The sequence below is a fragment of the Atractosteus spatula genome, chromosome 3 (assembly GCF_055471065.1).
Source record: "Atractosteus spatula isolate fAtrSpa1 chromosome 3, fAtrSpa1.hap1, whole genome shotgun sequence".
Taxonomy (NCBI): domain Eukaryota; kingdom Metazoa; phylum Chordata; class Actinopteri; order Semionotiformes; family Lepisosteidae; genus Atractosteus; species Atractosteus spatula.
In genome coordinates, this window is record NC_142708.1 from 69085117 (window position 1) to 69102147 (window position 17031).

Consider the following 17031-nt stretch of genomic DNA (forward strand, 5'->3'; position numbering starts at 1 on the left):
AAGAGGCCCGAGGAGCTGTGCACTAGAAGAGAGCATCTTCAACAAGGGCTTGTTTGCAAGAGCAGGCTGTTGGAACAAGAAACCCATTTGGATTCCACACTAGGCTGGCAGGGGCTGACCTGTCTAATTGCCCTTAAAGTAGTGAAGGAGTCTCCCTGCACCTGCTATGGTGTACAGTATGGTTACAATGCTCATTAAATGTGGATTACATAACACACTGTAGTACTTCCCCTGCAGGAGAAGAGCCCACTCAGAATTAGTTATGCCACATAGGGGAGTCAAAAAGCAAAAGATACATAAACATGCTTTATTCCAACAAAACCAGAAAAGCAGACCAAGCATTCAGATTCTGTTCTATTACTCTGCAGATGCACCATCTGACAGTGTTATTGTTAACACCTGAGATCTGGATCTCCGCACAGCTAGAGTAATGAGGGCAGAGATAACAAGCACAACAGCAACAGCCACTGCCAGCAACCCATAGCTGAAGTACTGGGACCCTGGAGAGAGAGAGAGAGAGGGAGAGGGAGAGAGACATCACTGTGCTCAACACACATCTACTGGAGATATTCAGACCCTCAAGCACTTCTCACCTCCAAGCTGGGATTCCATTTTATCCAGAGCTGGAAGTTTAGGGTCAATCAAGATCACTTCCCCACTGGAGACCAGAACAGTTTCTTTGGAGGTATCCATTGGGATTGTAGCAATAGCTCTTCCTGGAAGATGGAAATTACATCATGAAACAAAAAAAAAATAGCACATGGCTTCTTACAAACAATTAAGCCTTTGTAGAAATTGGCAACTCACTCCTCCTGCCACAGGTGGGCACACAGGGATCAGTAGCTGTCAGCTGGCACACTGCTGCACTACAGTGGATGAACACCTGGAGAGAGCAGAGCAAGGGTCACTGCACAGCCCAGGACCAGCCACCACCTCCTTCCCCACAAGCTGCTCCCTACCTTCTCCATCAGAGGCACCTGAGAGGCAGGATCCACAAAAGTGAACATCTGAATCATGAAGCGCTGGTAGTGCGTTGGGTACGGCAGCCCTGAGGAGCCACCCACAGGGATCAAGGTGGTCTGGTAGTTGTCACCTCCGTAGGGACACCTGCAAGGACAGCAACAGGGAGGGTGAGCCCTGCCACAAGGGGACACCACTGAGACAAGCCAGTCGGAGCCACAGGGGTCAGGTTACCCAGCAACCAGAAGGCTCCAGCGGGACTGGCTGAGAGGACTGGGAGTGGAAGTGGCCCAGCAGTCCCCCAGGGTCAGGACAATGTTGGGGTCAGTCCTGTTCAAGATGTGGACCTCCACATACACAGGATCCCGCAGCACCTTGGTCACAGGGTAGTCCAGGTCACTGTAGTAGGAGTCATACAGCTCTCCTGAGGACGAGAGCAGCAGCGGGGTTCAGCAGGAGCCCCACACACTCGGCTCACACAGCCCAAGGCCTGACAGCTACCTCTTGCAATCCTGAGCTCCACACGGAGAGGTCCTGGGGACACTGCTGGAGGGGGTGGGGAGACCGTGTAGACCACAGCCTGCACTGGAACAAGGTCATCATTTGCATACCTGCACTGGAAGAACAGCCTGGAGAGAGAGAAGCAGGCAGTCATGGGATCAAAATCTAGAAGCATCATTTGAGTTAGCATTACCATGACCATCAGACAGCTCACTCACTTATAGAGAGAGTCTCTTGTGATGGAGCCATTGGGTCCTTGCCTCACATCCACAGCAGATAACATCATGTTCTCATACACCACAGCACCACCTTCAATCTGGAGGAAGGACACATGAACAAGGTCAGGAATCACCACAGGAACAACATCCTCAGCTGAAGGATCAAGCCCCTCACCTTCATGCTGGTGCCACAGGCACTGACTGGGAACTGGAACATGGCAAAGCCAGCAGTGGTGCCAACAGGGCCACAGGGGGCACTCCTGCCCCCCTGCAGGCTGACTGAATCCAGGCTCAGCTGAGGGTTGGTGGCATTCCTGGACACGACCACCACAAACTGGCCATCACTGGTGCACTGGACAGTCACTGAAAGAAAGACCACAATATAAAGGAAGTGCATTAGTAGCTAGCTACAAATGCTACCCCCAAGGTTTTAGAAAATAGGCGATCCTACCATCATATCCATAATAACAGCGCCACTTGCCGCTTTGAGAAAAACAGCAATTACGAGACTCGCAATCGGTTCTGCTTAACGTCGAGTCGCCACAAGCGATTTTATCGCCCTCATTAACCAAGCATTTATCAACCTGGACCGCCGAAATCCCCAACGCCGCAACCGCAAGGCACAACACAAACCAACACCAGGAACCTGTACCAGCGTGCGTCATTGCAACACTAGAGACTGAGCTGTCAAGCAAGCGGCGTTCATTTTCTTAAATACCCCCAGTCCCCCCGAGTCCTGACGACGTGGATTGGATAATTGTTCGACAGCTTGAATCTGACTGTGTGAGCTAACAGCTGTGATAAGTTATCCGTCGCTCAGCGGTCACTCATTAACGAGTGTGGTTTAGAGGCGCTGAGAGGGCTCTTGAATATTTATCCAGTGCTCGATGATAACTTTTATATAATACGTCCCATAAAAGGGCGCGTTCTTTGTGGCAGTCGAGATATGGTTAGCAAGTAGTACAACTATCGTGTGATAATAGCTGTAAGTGACACCATTTTAAAACAAGGGGAAACCCCTCTTTTACAGCAATTACGCGAGTATTTAATTAATAGCCAACAGTAATTAATGGCCAGGAGCATTGGTTTCACGTTACCTGAAGCCTAGACGTGTTCATCTGAATTAACGTTAAATTGCCTAAGATTATGCTAGTCGAGTCTGTAAAATCAACGTAATTCTATTTCTTGATAAAAATGTATACATCACAAGCCAGATATACGGTGTGTAGCTGTCTTAACAACGCAAATTAAACCCTAAAAATTGTTTTTATAGGCCAGTCAGTTGTTCGTTTTAATTACGCGGGTGACGCCGCAGAGCCTTTCAACACTGAAGCAGGACGTACCGTGATAGCAAATCCTAGTGTAACCCTGACGCGCAAGCCAGATGCGAAAAAAACTGCTGTTGTGTCAGTATTATGTCGCCCCCCCGTGGTCGCATTGGACACAAACGTAAAAGCCATTCCTTCTGTGTTTTGCGGCGATTTAAATTAGATTAATGATATAAAAGGGGATAAAACTGCTTCTTCGGGCGATGTGGTGTTGGTGTGTATGTGCGTGTTGGGAGAAATATTAGTATATATGAAACTACATCTTAGCAGTCATATAGGGTTGTAAATAAATTAAGGGGCATTACGGAGTATTTGTCTCATTCCCTCCATTGTGAATTTACACTACCACCAGCTGGGAGATGCCTGTGCGTCTCCAGCTCTAAAGGTAACGGACTCAAGAAATATTTCTTTCCAGCTGCAATCTCACTTTCAAGCACTGTAAAGTTAATCGTATCTCCTGTAACACTTTTCCCTGTTGGGAACGTTTGTATTCTTTGTTGTACGGGGCTGTTCCATGAACCAATCCCCCCCCCATCTGCCAAAGCCTGAACTGAAAATCTAACAGGCTAACGATAAAATATTGTCAACTCAGAACGTTCGCAAGGATTGCAGTTGTAGCTAGTGTCCTTTACAACCCCAACTTGAGCTGCCAGCGGCAAAAGTGTCAATTTAGTATTTTCAAATCGTTTTTTCCTAAAAGGTGAGGAAAAGCTCAGAATTCTGGCAGTGGCCCTCTGGATAACATTACTTTCACATGTTTCCGCTACATTTAAAAGCTAATGACACCACCATGTCGTGTGACTCATTTTATTCCACGAGACTCATAGTTCCACCACATGCTGTACCTGAAAGGCCAGAAAGCTGGAAAAGGGACCAAGGGCAATGTTCCCTCTAATTTTCAATGGCCGGTGGGCGCAAACATTTCAAGTTGTGCCAATTTTTCCCCCCCGTGACAAAAACGTGCATGCGCTAAATTGAGTGTATGTAAAAATTGGAAAGCTGAAATTATTTTTTGGTAATATAGTCACTCTCATAGAAGCATCGAGATCCAAAAGGCCGGGACGGCGATTCAACGAGCCCAGTCAGGGAGACTGAGTGTGGAGCGAGCATGAGCAGGGAGGTACGAGACGACGAGAGCACAGATATCGATGATCGAGTAGCAGTAATAACGCACACAGCCAAGTGGGGCCTCTCGCAGCCAGTCTCATGGGGTCCATTTAGCATTTTTCAATTGACGATCGTGTTTGTTTTATTATCATCATCATTTTTGGGGAATTTAATTTTTTGTGCACAGTGCACATTTTTTGTTCAATTTCCTACGTGCGCTGATTTCATAACCTGTGTGCACACGCGCCACAGCTTAGAGGGAACATCGCTGAGGGGTATGGGCACACTGGGGCTTTCCCAGCAGTAAAGACAGTGGAATAGCTCTACTGAAAGGTCATAGGAAAATCCTGCTGTGGTCAGAAATATGCTGGGCATAAATGTATTTAAACTCGAGAGATTGGGCTCTTCAATCCCCCATGCATCAGAGAGGAATTTAGTTCTCCTGGAGGAAAAGGGACTGGTAGAGATGTAAGCACTCTGTTAAACAGAGAAGCTTCCAAAGTAGAACCAAACTTCCATACTTCCCAGATGGAACTCGTTTGCATGGATCAACAAGTGCACCTCATTCAATTGGTGTGATCTCGAAAAGCCAGGCTTCACAGCTCAGTCGAAAGGCAACCTAAAAGCTTGAGCAACAGCTGGACAACTTTGTGTCATTTAGTAAACAACTGCCAACCTCCTGTGATCTTTGAACCTTTACATTGTTGTGGGCATCTAGACCAGTATTACAAGACAGCTGGTTGAGCTGGATGACATTTAAGGTCTAACCTACTAAGCCCATCAAGACTGATATATGGGCTTGCTCTCTTATGCATCTTAAAACCCAGTCAGTCTTAGGATGAGCTGACTCTGAGTCTTGTTCCTGCACTTAAGAAAGGGTAGGATAGAAAGGAGTTTTCTGTTGCCACATGCACTGATAGCACTGATACGTAAAACAGTTCATCCCACCTGAGACCCAGGACCTAGAACAACAATCTAGGTAAAAGTTACCCCATGCATATGGGGCAACACAATCAGCAAGTGTTGCTTAGAGTTCTCCGAACTGTGAGAAAAGTCAGGGACTCCATACAAAATACCGTGATAGATCATTAAAGAAACCATACATATTGCACCATTTCCAATTCTTTTATTAGATCTTAATGCATTTGTCGTTTCTTCTTATATAAGACAGTCACCAGTGTGGAAGACCGAGTCAAAAGGCCAGTGACTATGCGCGGGAAAGGTTTTCTGTTTGCACCTAAGACCACTGTCTTTGGTGCAAACTAAAGCCTGTGATTCCTCACACCCATTCAACCAGAGAGAAATGAAACAGAGTGTAGGATGCCAAATGGCGTCTTCCTGTCCTGTTTGTTTGACTTTTGACACTGCCCCTTTCCCTGTATGTTCCTTTGATATGTTAAAGTCTTGCCTACTTTTACTGTATAAAAAGGAAAGTATAACTTCAGTACAGTGAGCATGTCTTGAGTGCTAGGGGAAACCCTATCTCTGTGATGTGCTCCCCTTCAGCTGATTGTATTAAAGATCTCTGTTTGACAATCTCCTAACCTGAGTGAAGACTGAGTTTTCTTCGACACCAGCAACGCGGCACAGACCAGCCCTAATCCAACCAGGATCTTAGCCTCTGCAGACAAACCTGCAAGAACAAGTTCATTAAAACAGCAAGAGAAAGGCATCATTTCAAAATTACGCTATGACAAGACTTAGCTGCAGGCTCCAGAAGTTCCCCTTCTGCCCATCGCCTTGGTCATTTGATCTCTCTAGGCCCCAGGAGTTGGATGAGAGCCAGCATCCTGTCTTTCCAGATCAGATGAGAGATTCAGTAACTTTAAGCGAGTAACAATATTATGGTGGCAAAAAGGATACCAAGGTAACCACCTTCTTTAGAAGCCAGGTCCCTCCTGCTCCTGCCACCCCAATATCTGGATCATACAGCTGGAGTCACAGCAGCTGCAGACCTGGTCACTCCCATCCACTGATCTCCACCCACAGCAGGGACACAGGGTCAGAGCAGCTCCCTCACCTGAGCACCAGCTGGACACAGCAGCTCCCTGCCTCCTCACTGACCTGACCTGCGAGCTGGAGCCTTTGGATTTGGCAGCCATCAGGCACCTGAAAGGAGAGAAGGCAGTGTAGAACTGGAGAGACAGCAGGCAGTGTTCACTAGCTCAAACCACCCGAGGTCACACCCACCCATAGTTCGCAATGAAGGAGTAGCTGGGGGTGGAGGTCTGGTCAGGGACCAAGGTGGCCACACAGCTGTCCACAAAGAGCCGCAGGGGCTGGTGGCTGGGCTGGGTGACGGAAGCTTTGACGTTCAGGACTTCCATTATGTAGAACACACTGGAGGACTTCTGGGAACCCCAGTCTCAAGCACACATCCCATTGTTCAGCCAGTGCAGTTAGACCAGTCACACCATCTCAGGGGGAGACTCCCTGCTCAGGGAGAAGCCCAACAGATCCTCAGCAGATTTGGTGGAGGTGTAGGGGACCCAGGTGGGCTTCAGGGCATTGCTGCTCACATTGTAGAGCCTAGCAGACAGGAGGCAGGTGTCAGCAGGGAGTCAAGCTCCAGGCACTCAGCCCTGCTGCTCCTCCAGGACTCTCCTCATGTAGTGACACTCGATACCCACAACAGCGCCATTCGTTCTCACGATGGGGGTGTTGGCCATCGGCCTTGGGGTGTAGTTGAGAGAGAAGTTGTACACCAGTTGGTCATCCACAGTCTAGACAGATCACAGATCCAGTCACCCAACAACCAAGAACCCGAAGCTGCCCAACCGCAGAACCGCTTCTTACCTTCAGCACACTGGGACATGCCTGCAGCTCAGCCTCGAAGATCAGGAGCTGCGCCGCGGTGTCCGCACAGTCTCCCAGGCTGAGATCCGAGGCGTCGATCAGCTGCCCGGTGCCGAACAGGTCCGTCTTGACCTGCACCACGATCGTACTCTCCCCGCACTGCACCGATACAGCCCGGATAACCTGCTGCACTGGCAGCAGAAGAGAGTCCAAAACAACAACCCCATTACGTGTTTGTCAGAAGTAAGGCCTTACTTGGTGTATGCCAGGATGAGCATACACCAAATACCTCAAACCCAGTTTAAGTGCTTGTATATAAACGTTCAGAAAAAGGTGGACCCAGCTTAAGAGTCTTTTAACATGTTTTCAGCATGCTAGCAAAGATGAGAAAGCAGGTACAAGCCTGTCGGACTTACAGAGAGGGGTAAAGTGATTGAATATGCCCTCTAGACAACTAAACAGTGCTTTAAAGTTAAAAAAAAAAAAGCACTCTTGACTAAGTACAGCCGCAGCAGATCTCAAAGGACTATACAGGAGCGGTATGACAGAACAGCTGGAATCACCTGCCAAGGTCAATAATAACAGGAAGGGGCTGGAGGTGAATTGTATATCCCCACATGTCTGATCTTAAACTCCTGGTGTTGTTCACACAACAGAAAACACGTTTTCTTTTAGAAATACTCTTTAATATTTAGCCAAAGGTGGAAAGGAAGAGTAGTTCAAATGTAAAGAGTTACTAGGGTTTTCATATTCTAAGTAAGAGAAAAATACAGAGACAAGAAGCAGTAAATACAAGGCATGGAAAGTTACAGTATTTTCCCTAAGGTACTCACAAGGAGCACATTAGAGCAATTCTAAGGACCCCAGGTAGTGGAATTCAGTGTAATGCCTTTATTCACAGCTTGGTACTCTGGATCTGAGGTCTAGATCTCCACACAGCCACCAGCACCAGAGAAGAGACCACAAGCACAGTGGAGGCAGCGACTACGAGCAGCCCATAGCTCAGGAACCAGGGTCCTGTGGAGAGAAGAGCTTTAGTGAGGGGTCAGACACAGGGAACAGGATCAGACACTCAGCCTCCAACCCCCTCCCTCACCTTCAACATGGGAATCCAGTTGATCCAGAGCTGGAACCTCAGACCCAACCAGGATCACTTCCCCACTGGACACCAGTGCAGTTTCTCTGGAGGAGTCCTGGGCCATTTGAGCAACAGCTCTTCCTGCAAGAGGACAGGACACCAGCATGAGGAAAGGATACACAGCTGACTGGTGCGCGCACAACTGCCCATCCCGAGAGAACTCACTCCTCCTGCCACAGGTGGGCACACAGCGGTCAGTCGCAGTCGGCCGGCACACTGCCGCACTACAGTGGATGAACACCTGGAGAGAGCAGAGCAAGGGTCACTGCACAGCCCAGGACCAGCCACCACCTCCTTCCCCACAAGCTGCTCCCTACCTTCTCCATCAGAGGCACCCGAGAGGCAGGATCCACAAAAGTGAACATCTGAATCATGAAGCGCTGGTAGTGCGTTGGGTACGGCAGCCCTGAGGAGCCGCCCACAGGGATCAAGGTGGTCTGGTAGTTGTCACCTCTGTAAGGACACCTGCAAGGACAGCAACAGGGAGGGTAAGCCCTGCCACAAGGGGACACCACTGAGACAAGCCAGTCGGAGCCATAGGGGTCAGGTTACCCAGCAACCAGAAGGCTCCAGCTGGGCTGGCTGAGAGGACTGGGAGTGGAAGTGGCCCAGCAGTCCCCCAGGGTCAGGACAATGTTGGGGTCAGTCCTGTTCAAGATGTGGACCTCCACATACACAGGATCCCGCAGCACCTTGGTCACAGGGTAGTCCAGGTCACTGTAGTAGGAGTCATACAGCTCTCCTGAGGACGAGAGCAGCAGCGGGGTTCAGCAGGAGCCCCACACACTCGGCTCACACAGCCCAAGGCCTGACAGCTACCTCTTGCAATCCTGAGCTCCACACGGAGAGGTCCTGGAGCCACTACCGGAGGGGGTGGGGAGACCGTGTAGACCACAGCCTGCACTGGAACAAGGTCGTCATTTGCATACCTGCACTGGAAGAACAGCCTGGAGAGAGAAGCGGGCAGTCATGGGATCCAGACAGGACCTGGCAAGACCAGAGCACTCTGGGAAGCAGCAGCTGCTCACTCACTTGTAGAAACTGTCCCTTGTGATGGAGCCAGCAGGTCCCCCAATCACGGCAAATGTTGAGGACATCATGTTCTCATACACCACAGCACCACCTTCAATCTGGAGGAAGGGCACATGAACAAGGTCAGGAATCCCCACAGGAACAACATCCTCAGCTGAAGGATCAAGCCCCTCACCTTCATGCTGGTGCCACAGGCACTGACTGGGAACTGGAACACGGCAAAGCCAGCGGTGGTGCTAACAGGGCCACAGGGGGCACTCCTGCCCCCCTGCAGGCTGACTGAACCCAGGTTCAGCTGAGGGCTGGTGGCATTCCTGGACACGACCACCACAAACTGGCCATCCCTGGTGCACTGGACAGTCACTGGAGGAAAGCAAGAGCTGGTAAACCAAGCCTGGTAAGCTCATCATCAAAGACGCTCAAGAGCCAAAAACCCACCATCATTCCCATAGTAACAGCGATTTCGGCTGGACTGATCAAAGCAGCAGTTTTTAGCTTCACAGTCGCTTTTACCGATAGTCAAGTCACCACATGCTATCTTGTCACTGTCATTAACCAGGCACTTCTGAACCTGAGCTACAGACCAATCCAACACCAGCAAAAACCACACAAGGCACAACCCCATCCTCCCTCTGCTCATTGACTTCTCCATCGTGAAACTCGGCGAGGAACTGCAGACAAGCGGCGCTCAGCTCCTGAAATACTCGCTGCGCCCTGATTGGCTGAGGGCGGCGATTGGAGGGCTGTAGCGCGCGCACGAGGACTTCGGACACTCAGAGCGTCATCCGAGTCAGCTGATTAATCGCGGAGCGTCCTGTTCGACTGGAACGAGCTCTCATGCGGGTTAGACTAATGTGTCTGACTCAAAACTAAATATTTATGGCGTCTGTTAGTTAGGGTGACCATATTTTGTTTTTCAAAAAAGAGGAGGGGGGAACGATCGTCGACACTCGACACATGCCTCCAAAGTAATGAATCTTTATTACATTTTCTAATCAAAAATCCATTTAAACTCTCTCATTTTTATCAATCTTCTTAGTAAACGTTTAAACACTTGCAGGGTTGCTCTTTCTCTTCCATAATGGCAAACAAGGAAAAAAATATAGCCCTATTTTTAAAAGTTTTCTTTTTTCATTTTAACACAACAAAAGTCTTAACATCTGATTAGCATCGATTTGGCTCTAACGTTATTTCTATAATTCATTTATACTCGTCAATTAATATTTTTCGAGGCCAGGCGTTTAATTTATTAACGCTCATTGGAATTTTAATTGAAAAGAGGCGGAGTACATTATGCTGCGTTTTTGCGTTGTATTACTAAAAATCGTTTCTACAGAATGAATCGTTTGGCTAATTACTCTCCCCAACGAGCAGAAAACTGAGATGTAAGAATATTTCAACATGAATTCGTCCACTGGTTTGGCGCGAATGTTTTCTTGAAAGACCGCTAGAACCCCGGCCAGCGGAGAAGGTTAAAACCGAGAGTTCAGCGTTTTGTGCTGAAACCCCGGAGGAAGACTGGGTCGACCAAATCACTATATTTTCACAGTATGTACCTTATTTACACGGCTTTGCATACAGGGGTTTTCCCACCTGCCTGAAAAAAAAAGTAAAATGTTGATTGTTCGAGTGCCTATAGATTTTCTATTTCTTAAGAAAAGTGCAAAAGTGTCTTTTAAAATAAGGATTACAGTAGTACATTCGATCCTTAATGTTTGAGTAAATAAACGTTGAGTGGAAACTCACTTGAAAAATGTCTAAGCTCAGTGAGAATGTGGTTTTCAGACTTCTAACAAATGAGCTGATGATGGAATTCAACTTCGCTGGCACAAACTGGAGAGATCAACGACAAAAGAGGGGCCTGGGAGACATCTTTCTAGAGCAATTCAAGGTGCTCTTATTCCATGTTGTACTTTCAAACTTTGGGTGCTCTTTAATTAGGACAGACTTTATTGCTCAATTACTAGGATGCAAGCTAAATTGAATACAAGGATTAAGCTTTGAGCTTAGTAAACCCTAATGGTTCTTTTTTGAGATTATATTCAAGAAGAGATTCATCATTTCTTTGAGTACTAATATTATAACATTTTCTTCTAGCTGCGCTGGTGATGTCCCACCCAACAGCAACAGAAAAAGAAATAAAGGAGCACACAATGCATTAGTTGAAGAATGCGTATGCAAGGCAGGGGGCCTGGAAGTCTGGACACTGAAACGGATAAATTGCTGGTTCTAACAGTTAGGACAATTAGACAGGGCTTTGCATATGGTGGACAGTACAAATTCTTAACTTCATACTGTAATATTTTCTTGGAAATAGAGGAGTTGTACATTTTAAAATGGATTCAGATTGAAATATGGTTTGGAGATAACTGGCATCTTCATGGAATTACTATATATAGCCATGTTACTAGAATGTGTAGTTGAAGTTTACAATATTGTAGCATTTTAACTACATTTTTCAGAATGAATTTCTGAACCAAGTCATTGGCTTGGTTTACTACTTTCTACACTGATCTTTGATGTAGATAGTCCTCTAAAGTTGTCTGTATAATAGAACTCCAACCATTTATGTATAATGAACATATCATAGACCTTGGAATTTCATTCCAGCTAAATTAAGGACCACATTTATACATCTAAAGGCATGCATTTCATAGACATAGTCAGTGTCTTTTCCCAATGGGTAAACAGCCCTACAACCCTCTCTCCCAGGATGCACGGGTTCTCCTGCACTAGTGAATTAGTAAAACACTCCTGCAGGCAAGCTTGAAAGGGCAGCTGGTGTTCCGCCCCCCACCCCGGATTTTGTGTCCCTGCTCTTCTGCCATTAAGCAGATACTAAGAACACACCTGGGACTCCCACAGGAACATGAACAGCTGGTGTTCTTCCAAATTGCAGCAACAGTTTGCTGGACTAGCTGTAGTAAGAGTGGCAGTAGCCTTTGACAGCACCACATGCATACCCAACCCATCCAGACCCCCCTGCAGCACAGCAAGAATCAGCTCATGACAAGAGACACTTTGCAACCAGTTTATTCCTCGTTCACATCAGGTCAGTTCATGGGTTTGTGTTGCTTCCTCCTGTGCAGGACTGTCCCCAGCAGAGCAGCACAGACCAGCCCCACAGCAGTCACCACACCAGCCAGGATCACAGCCTCCACAGGCAGGCCTGGAAAGAAAGCACAGAGGAGCCTCAGCAAGCGGGCACTGCCACAGAGAGGGGCCAGCTGACATGACAGCACCTCCTGCCAGTACCTGTGGCTTTGCCCTCCTCTGCTCTTAGCTGGGAGCTCTGGCCTTCTGCCTCCACTGGCCTCTCAGCAACCTGCTCTTGCAGCACAAACACGGGACCAACAGTGGCGTCAGCTTCCCACTCAGGAGCTGCAACAAGAGCAGGACAAACCTGGCTGTAGACCACCCTGCTTGACCCCCCCCACTTTCCCGAGGAGATCCATGCCATGAGTGGCAGAGCAAGGGTGCCTTACCCCCTGTAGAAGCCAGGTCCCTCCTGCTCCTGCCACCCCAATACCTGGATCGTACAGTTGCCCCACAGCTGGAGTCACAGCAGCTGCAGACCTGGTCACTCCCATCCACTGATCTCCACCTACAGCAGGGACACAGGGTCAGAGCAGCTCCCTCACTTGAGCACCAGCTGGACACAGCAGCTCCCTGCCTCCTCACTGACCTGCTGCCCTCAGTGTAGCAGTCCTTGTTCAGGGGGTCCACACTCTGGGAAGCAGGAGTCACCTTCAGGTGGCAGGTGATGTAGATCTGCCAAGAGCACGAGTGGATCAAGCTACACCCAGGCCTCCATCTTGGGCTTGTAATGGACATGCTGTTCTCACAACCGGCACAAACCCATGAAAGCAGAAGGGATCAGGATCAAGTACTCACTGAGCTCCTGGCATCCTGATAGAACCTGAAGGCATCCAGCTTCATCTGCAGCTTGGTGTCCTGGGTTCTTGGCATGAACTGCGAGCTGGAGCCTGTGGATTTGGCATCAGTCAGGCACCTGAAAGGAGAGAAGGCAGTGTAGAACTGGAGAGACGGCAGGCAGTGTTCACTAGCGCAAGCCACCCGAGGTCACACCCACCCATAGTTCTCAATGAAGGAGTAGCTGGGGGTGGAGGTCTGGTCAGGGACCAAGGTGGCCACGCAGCTGTCCACGAAGAGCCGAAGGGGCTGGTGGTTGGCCTGGGTGACGGAGGCTTCGATGTTCAGGACGTCCCCCAGGTAGAAGACATTGGAGGACCTCTGGGAGCTCCAGTCATCTGGATGGGAAAGGAACCCCAATCTCAAGCACAGATCCCATTGATCCAACTGCACTGTCTGTACAGTCACACCGTGCTTCATCTCGGGGGGAGACCTACCACTCATGAGCCTCAGGGAGAAGCCCAGCAGATCCTCAGCAGACTTGGTGGAGGTGTAGGGGACCCAGGTGGGCTTCAGGGCATTGCTGCTCACATTGTAGAGCCTAGCAGACAGGAGGCAGGTGTCAGCAGGGAGTCAAGCTCCAGGCACTCAGCCCTGCTGCTCCTCCAGGACTCACCTCATGTAGTGACACTCGATACCCACAACAGCGCCATTCGTTCTCACTATGGGGGTGTTGGCCACCGGCTTCGGGGTGTAGTTGAGAGAGAAGCTGTACACCAGTTGCTCATCCACGGTCTAGACAGATCACAGATCCAGTCACCCAACAGCCGAGAACCCGAAGCTGCCCAACCGCAGAACCACTTACCGTCAGCACACTGCGACACGCCTGCAGCTCAGCCTCGAAGATCAGGAGCTGCGCCGCGGTGTCCTGCCGGGTGACCGCACAGTCTCCCAGGCTGAGATCCGAGGCGTCGATCAGCTGCCCGGTGCCGAACAGGTCCGTCTTGACCTGCACCACGATCGTACTCTCCCCGCACTGCGCCGACACAGCCCGGATAACCTGCTGCTTCTGCTGCCGCGGCAGCAGAGGCGAGTCCAGAAAGGCGACCCCCTTGCGCCTGACGCCGGATTGGACGTTAGCGCGGGCGCGCCATTGCGCAGCGTTACACAGAACTGCGAGGAACAGCAAGGTCAACAGCCGAAAGGAAAGACCACTAGAAAACCCCATCTCGAAATGAAAACACCTCGCAAAACCACGATACCTGCTGTTCGCGAGCTCCTTCCTTTTAAAGCCCCCCAGACTTTCACGCGTGATGACGTTCAGGTCCGCAGAGTGAAGATTTTCACGAGGACCCGAACTCTGTCCGCTCACACGCAGGAGGACAGGATATTGAATCAACCCCGTGGAAAAGCCATTGTAGTTAAAGCGGAGGACGATCGCGGAGACTAATTTCTCCTGAGTAGACTGCTGATTGTTTACAATGAATATTAGAAACTAGGATCTCCGCTGTATTTTGCGGTCACGGTATCTAATATTTCCTGTTACAGCTGTTGCCTCTGACAAGATGTAAAAAATGAATAAGATAAGAGGTAGTTCCGAAACGTCTGCATTAACATCAATTATAAGATTATTATCGAATTCAAACTGTGAATGTCTCCTTCTGCCGAAATGACCATTGTATAGTTACAGTCTTGTAAATGATAAAACTCCTTCTTTGTTTTCGTTCGAATGTTCTTCTGCTTCGCCGGTCAATTTGGAGGAAAAGCGCTGGGTGAACGATTTCAAGAATTAAAAGCCTACAACGACATCTTTCGTGTTTTAACTATGTCCCCGTGGTGAAAAGGGAGAAACTCGACGTGATATTTCCTTCTCCGGATCTGCGTGCAGTGCAGACACGCTTTGTCCCAGCGAAAATGTCGGACGCGCGCGGAGCGCAGACAACTGTTCTCACACCTTCCGATCCAGGAGCGAAACAGGCGCCTGGCGTTGCTGCTCTTTCCATTAGCAGCCGCGCTTGATCGTTTGCAACAGATTAAAAACGGGCTGCACGCATGCTTCTCTGTTAGCATGGCTTTGTTGCAGCTCTGGGGTCCTGGGTTCGATTCGTGGTGGGGTTTCTTTTGGGGGAGTTTGCAAGCTCTCCATTTTCACCCCACCGTCCAAATAGTGTAGGTGCTGTCACGGTGAACCGGCCGAACTAACTCCCCCCGCACGTGTAATGGTCCGTTGTGTGTCGGGATAGGAAGCGGCTGGTCCCCGCTCGCTGTTGGGCTCTGTGCTTTCAAGTTGTTTCGTGTAGACGACCTGTTGAGAAATCCTACTCATTATTAGTTCTTCTTGTGAAACTCAACTGTGCATCGCCCATTTCTCTTGCTTAAACCTGTATTTTACACACGAAAGATACATTTGTAGCGTAATAGGAATTGTGTGACCCATCTATAGATTTTCTAACATTTTTATCCAGTAAAGAGGTCCAAGAAAACAATGAATTTCCGATACAGTGGGGGTGTTACAGACATATGCCTAGCTTTCCTGTTTAATGTTTCCATGCTATGTTTCTGCTGTAATGGTGTGTCATCCTGACATCATGCGTCACATTTCAGTTTTTGATATTTGTTCAGATATCTGCCAACAAATAAGTAATTTTTGTCTTTAACAATTCTCTGCGTGAGCATGTACTGTGCCCTCCAGAATTATTGGCACCCTTGGTAAAGATGAGCAAAAATCATAATTATTCTGGAGGGCACTGTAAGGTTGCATTAAAAATTCTGATTTGAAAAGGGTGTGCAAGGACCATTTGTTACCCAGCAACATTTGTAAAGGGTCTGAATACTTCTGCAAGGCACTTTAGCTGCTTTCAGGGACACAGACAAGCAGTCGTGGATTCTTAGTAAGGACTCTGGTAAAGAACTGCCAACCACTGCCAATGATTGTTGGAAGTAATGCAGAGACATTCCTGCCCCCAGCGTTCATCACAGGCATCTTGTTCTCACAAAATGAGATGAGACATGTTGCCCTTGTGGCAAAACATTAAAGAGCGGGGCTGGTCTGGATTTCAGGCAGCCCATTTGCTTAAGGTGAACGAGTGAGGGAACTAACCAGGCTCCTGAAGTGCTTCAGCAGGCAGCATTAATCTAGCTCTACAGACTCAGTCAAGAACAGAAGGCAACAGGTTAATGAGATAGCAGCCCACTTCCAGCTATCACTACTGACAGGAGTATTTCACTACGAGACCACTGCTCTCGTGACTCAAATTTGTGAACAGGCAAGTCATTACAGATGGATAAACACATCGTCTACTGGACATCCCAAAGTACGGGACAGGCTAAACCAGCTAGCTGGGAGCAGGGGTGTAGCCTAGGTGGAACTGGGCAAGAGAGCCCAAGTACACCCCCCACAAGCTACAGTTCTTCAAGTTGGAGAGGTGCCCCTGTGCTGGCAGGACAGCCAGTTAGAGCCCAGGCCACTCACTTTTGCACAGGCCCACCCCCAAGTGTAAGCACTTGAACATGAAATTGGAAAACACTGATCCCCACCCAGACTCTTCCAGCTTCTTCTGAGCATGCTGGAAGAGCTAAAGCAAGTAGGTGCAGGCACACAGGATGTAAACAAGGGGTGATGCAGTTGTGCATGACTACCCCTACACACAGTAAGTACTTAGTACAGTAGGATTAAAGAGAATGATGGAACTCTCCCACAATCAGTACATTTTGGGAAGAGAGCTCACAAGAAGGCATTGCAGAGGCAATGATACTGAAATCCACAGGGACTGGAAGGGGCATCAAGGAGGTGGTATATAGCCATGCTTGTCTGTTCTTTAACTACAGACACTGGTCAAGCAAATAGAAATCATGGGTAATAAGAAGGAAGAGAAGGAATTGCACTGATTAGCTAAATGTGGAAAGGAAGCTTAATGGGGTGTCAAAAACCGAGGCAGATTCACATCTTTCCCGAAGAAACAGCCAGGAAGCTAGAAGCTCACCATCACTAGCATACCACATGGAGGTATCACCACTGCCACCATGAGAGTCACAAGGAACACACTAAAACAATACTAAGCCACGATGAGTAGAGATC

General features: G+C 48.7%; 4 protein-coding genes across 4 annotated transcripts; all 4 read right to left on the reverse strand.

Annotated features, from left to right (window-relative positions):
• Positions 1 to 357: 357 nt before the first annotated feature.
• LOC148838460 (zona pellucida sperm-binding protein 4-like) lies at positions 358 to 2344 on the reverse strand. Its single transcript, XM_088911677.1, has 9 exons — positions 2131 to 2344; positions 1855 to 2042; positions 1680 to 1777; positions 1462 to 1589; positions 1195 to 1384; positions 960 to 1107; positions 808 to 883; positions 594 to 716; positions 358 to 500 (listed from the first exon to the last, which is right to left on the reverse strand). The coding sequence occupies exons 1-9, from the start codon at positions 2342 to 2344 to the stop codon at positions 358 to 360; spliced, it is 1308 nt and encodes a 435-aa protein (XP_088767803.1).
• Positions 2345 to 4315: 1971 nt separating this feature from the next.
• Positions 4316 to 7529, reverse strand: LOC148838461 (zona pellucida sperm-binding protein 3-like). The gene is made up of 8 exons (XM_088911184.1): positions 7478 to 7529; positions 6911 to 7101; positions 6701 to 6837; positions 6529 to 6643; positions 6305 to 6465; positions 6135 to 6223; positions 5660 to 5747; positions 4316 to 4382 (listed from the first exon to the last, which is right to left on the reverse strand). The coding sequence occupies exons 1-8, from the start codon at positions 7527 to 7529 to the stop codon at positions 4316 to 4318; spliced, it is 900 nt and encodes a 299-aa protein (XP_088767310.1).
• Positions 7530 to 7805: 276 nt separating this feature from the next.
• On the reverse strand, positions 7806 to 9732 carry LOC148838462 (zona pellucida sperm-binding protein 4-like). The gene is made up of 9 exons (XM_088911088.1): positions 9519 to 9732; positions 9256 to 9443; positions 9081 to 9178; positions 8868 to 8995; positions 8601 to 8790; positions 8366 to 8513; positions 8214 to 8289; positions 8007 to 8129; positions 7806 to 7942 (listed from the first exon to the last, which is right to left on the reverse strand). Exons 1-9 carry the CDS (start codon positions 9730 to 9732, stop codon positions 7806 to 7808), a joined length of 1302 nt encoding a protein of 433 aa, XP_088767214.1.
• Positions 9733 to 12127: 2395 nt separating this feature from the next.
• Positions 12128 to 16955, reverse strand: LOC148838463 (zona pellucida sperm-binding protein 3-like). Its single transcript, XM_088911185.1, has 10 exons — positions 16937 to 16955; positions 13819 to 14126; positions 13630 to 13748; positions 13451 to 13554; positions 13174 to 13351; positions 12975 to 13092; positions 12766 to 12851; positions 12566 to 12684; positions 12336 to 12461; positions 12128 to 12249 (listed from the first exon to the last, which is right to left on the reverse strand). The coding sequence occupies exons 1-10, from the start codon at positions 16953 to 16955 to the stop codon at positions 12134 to 12136; spliced, it is 1293 nt and encodes a 430-aa protein (XP_088767311.1). The 3' UTR covers positions 12128 to 12133.
• Positions 16956 to 17031: the final 76 nt, after the last annotated feature.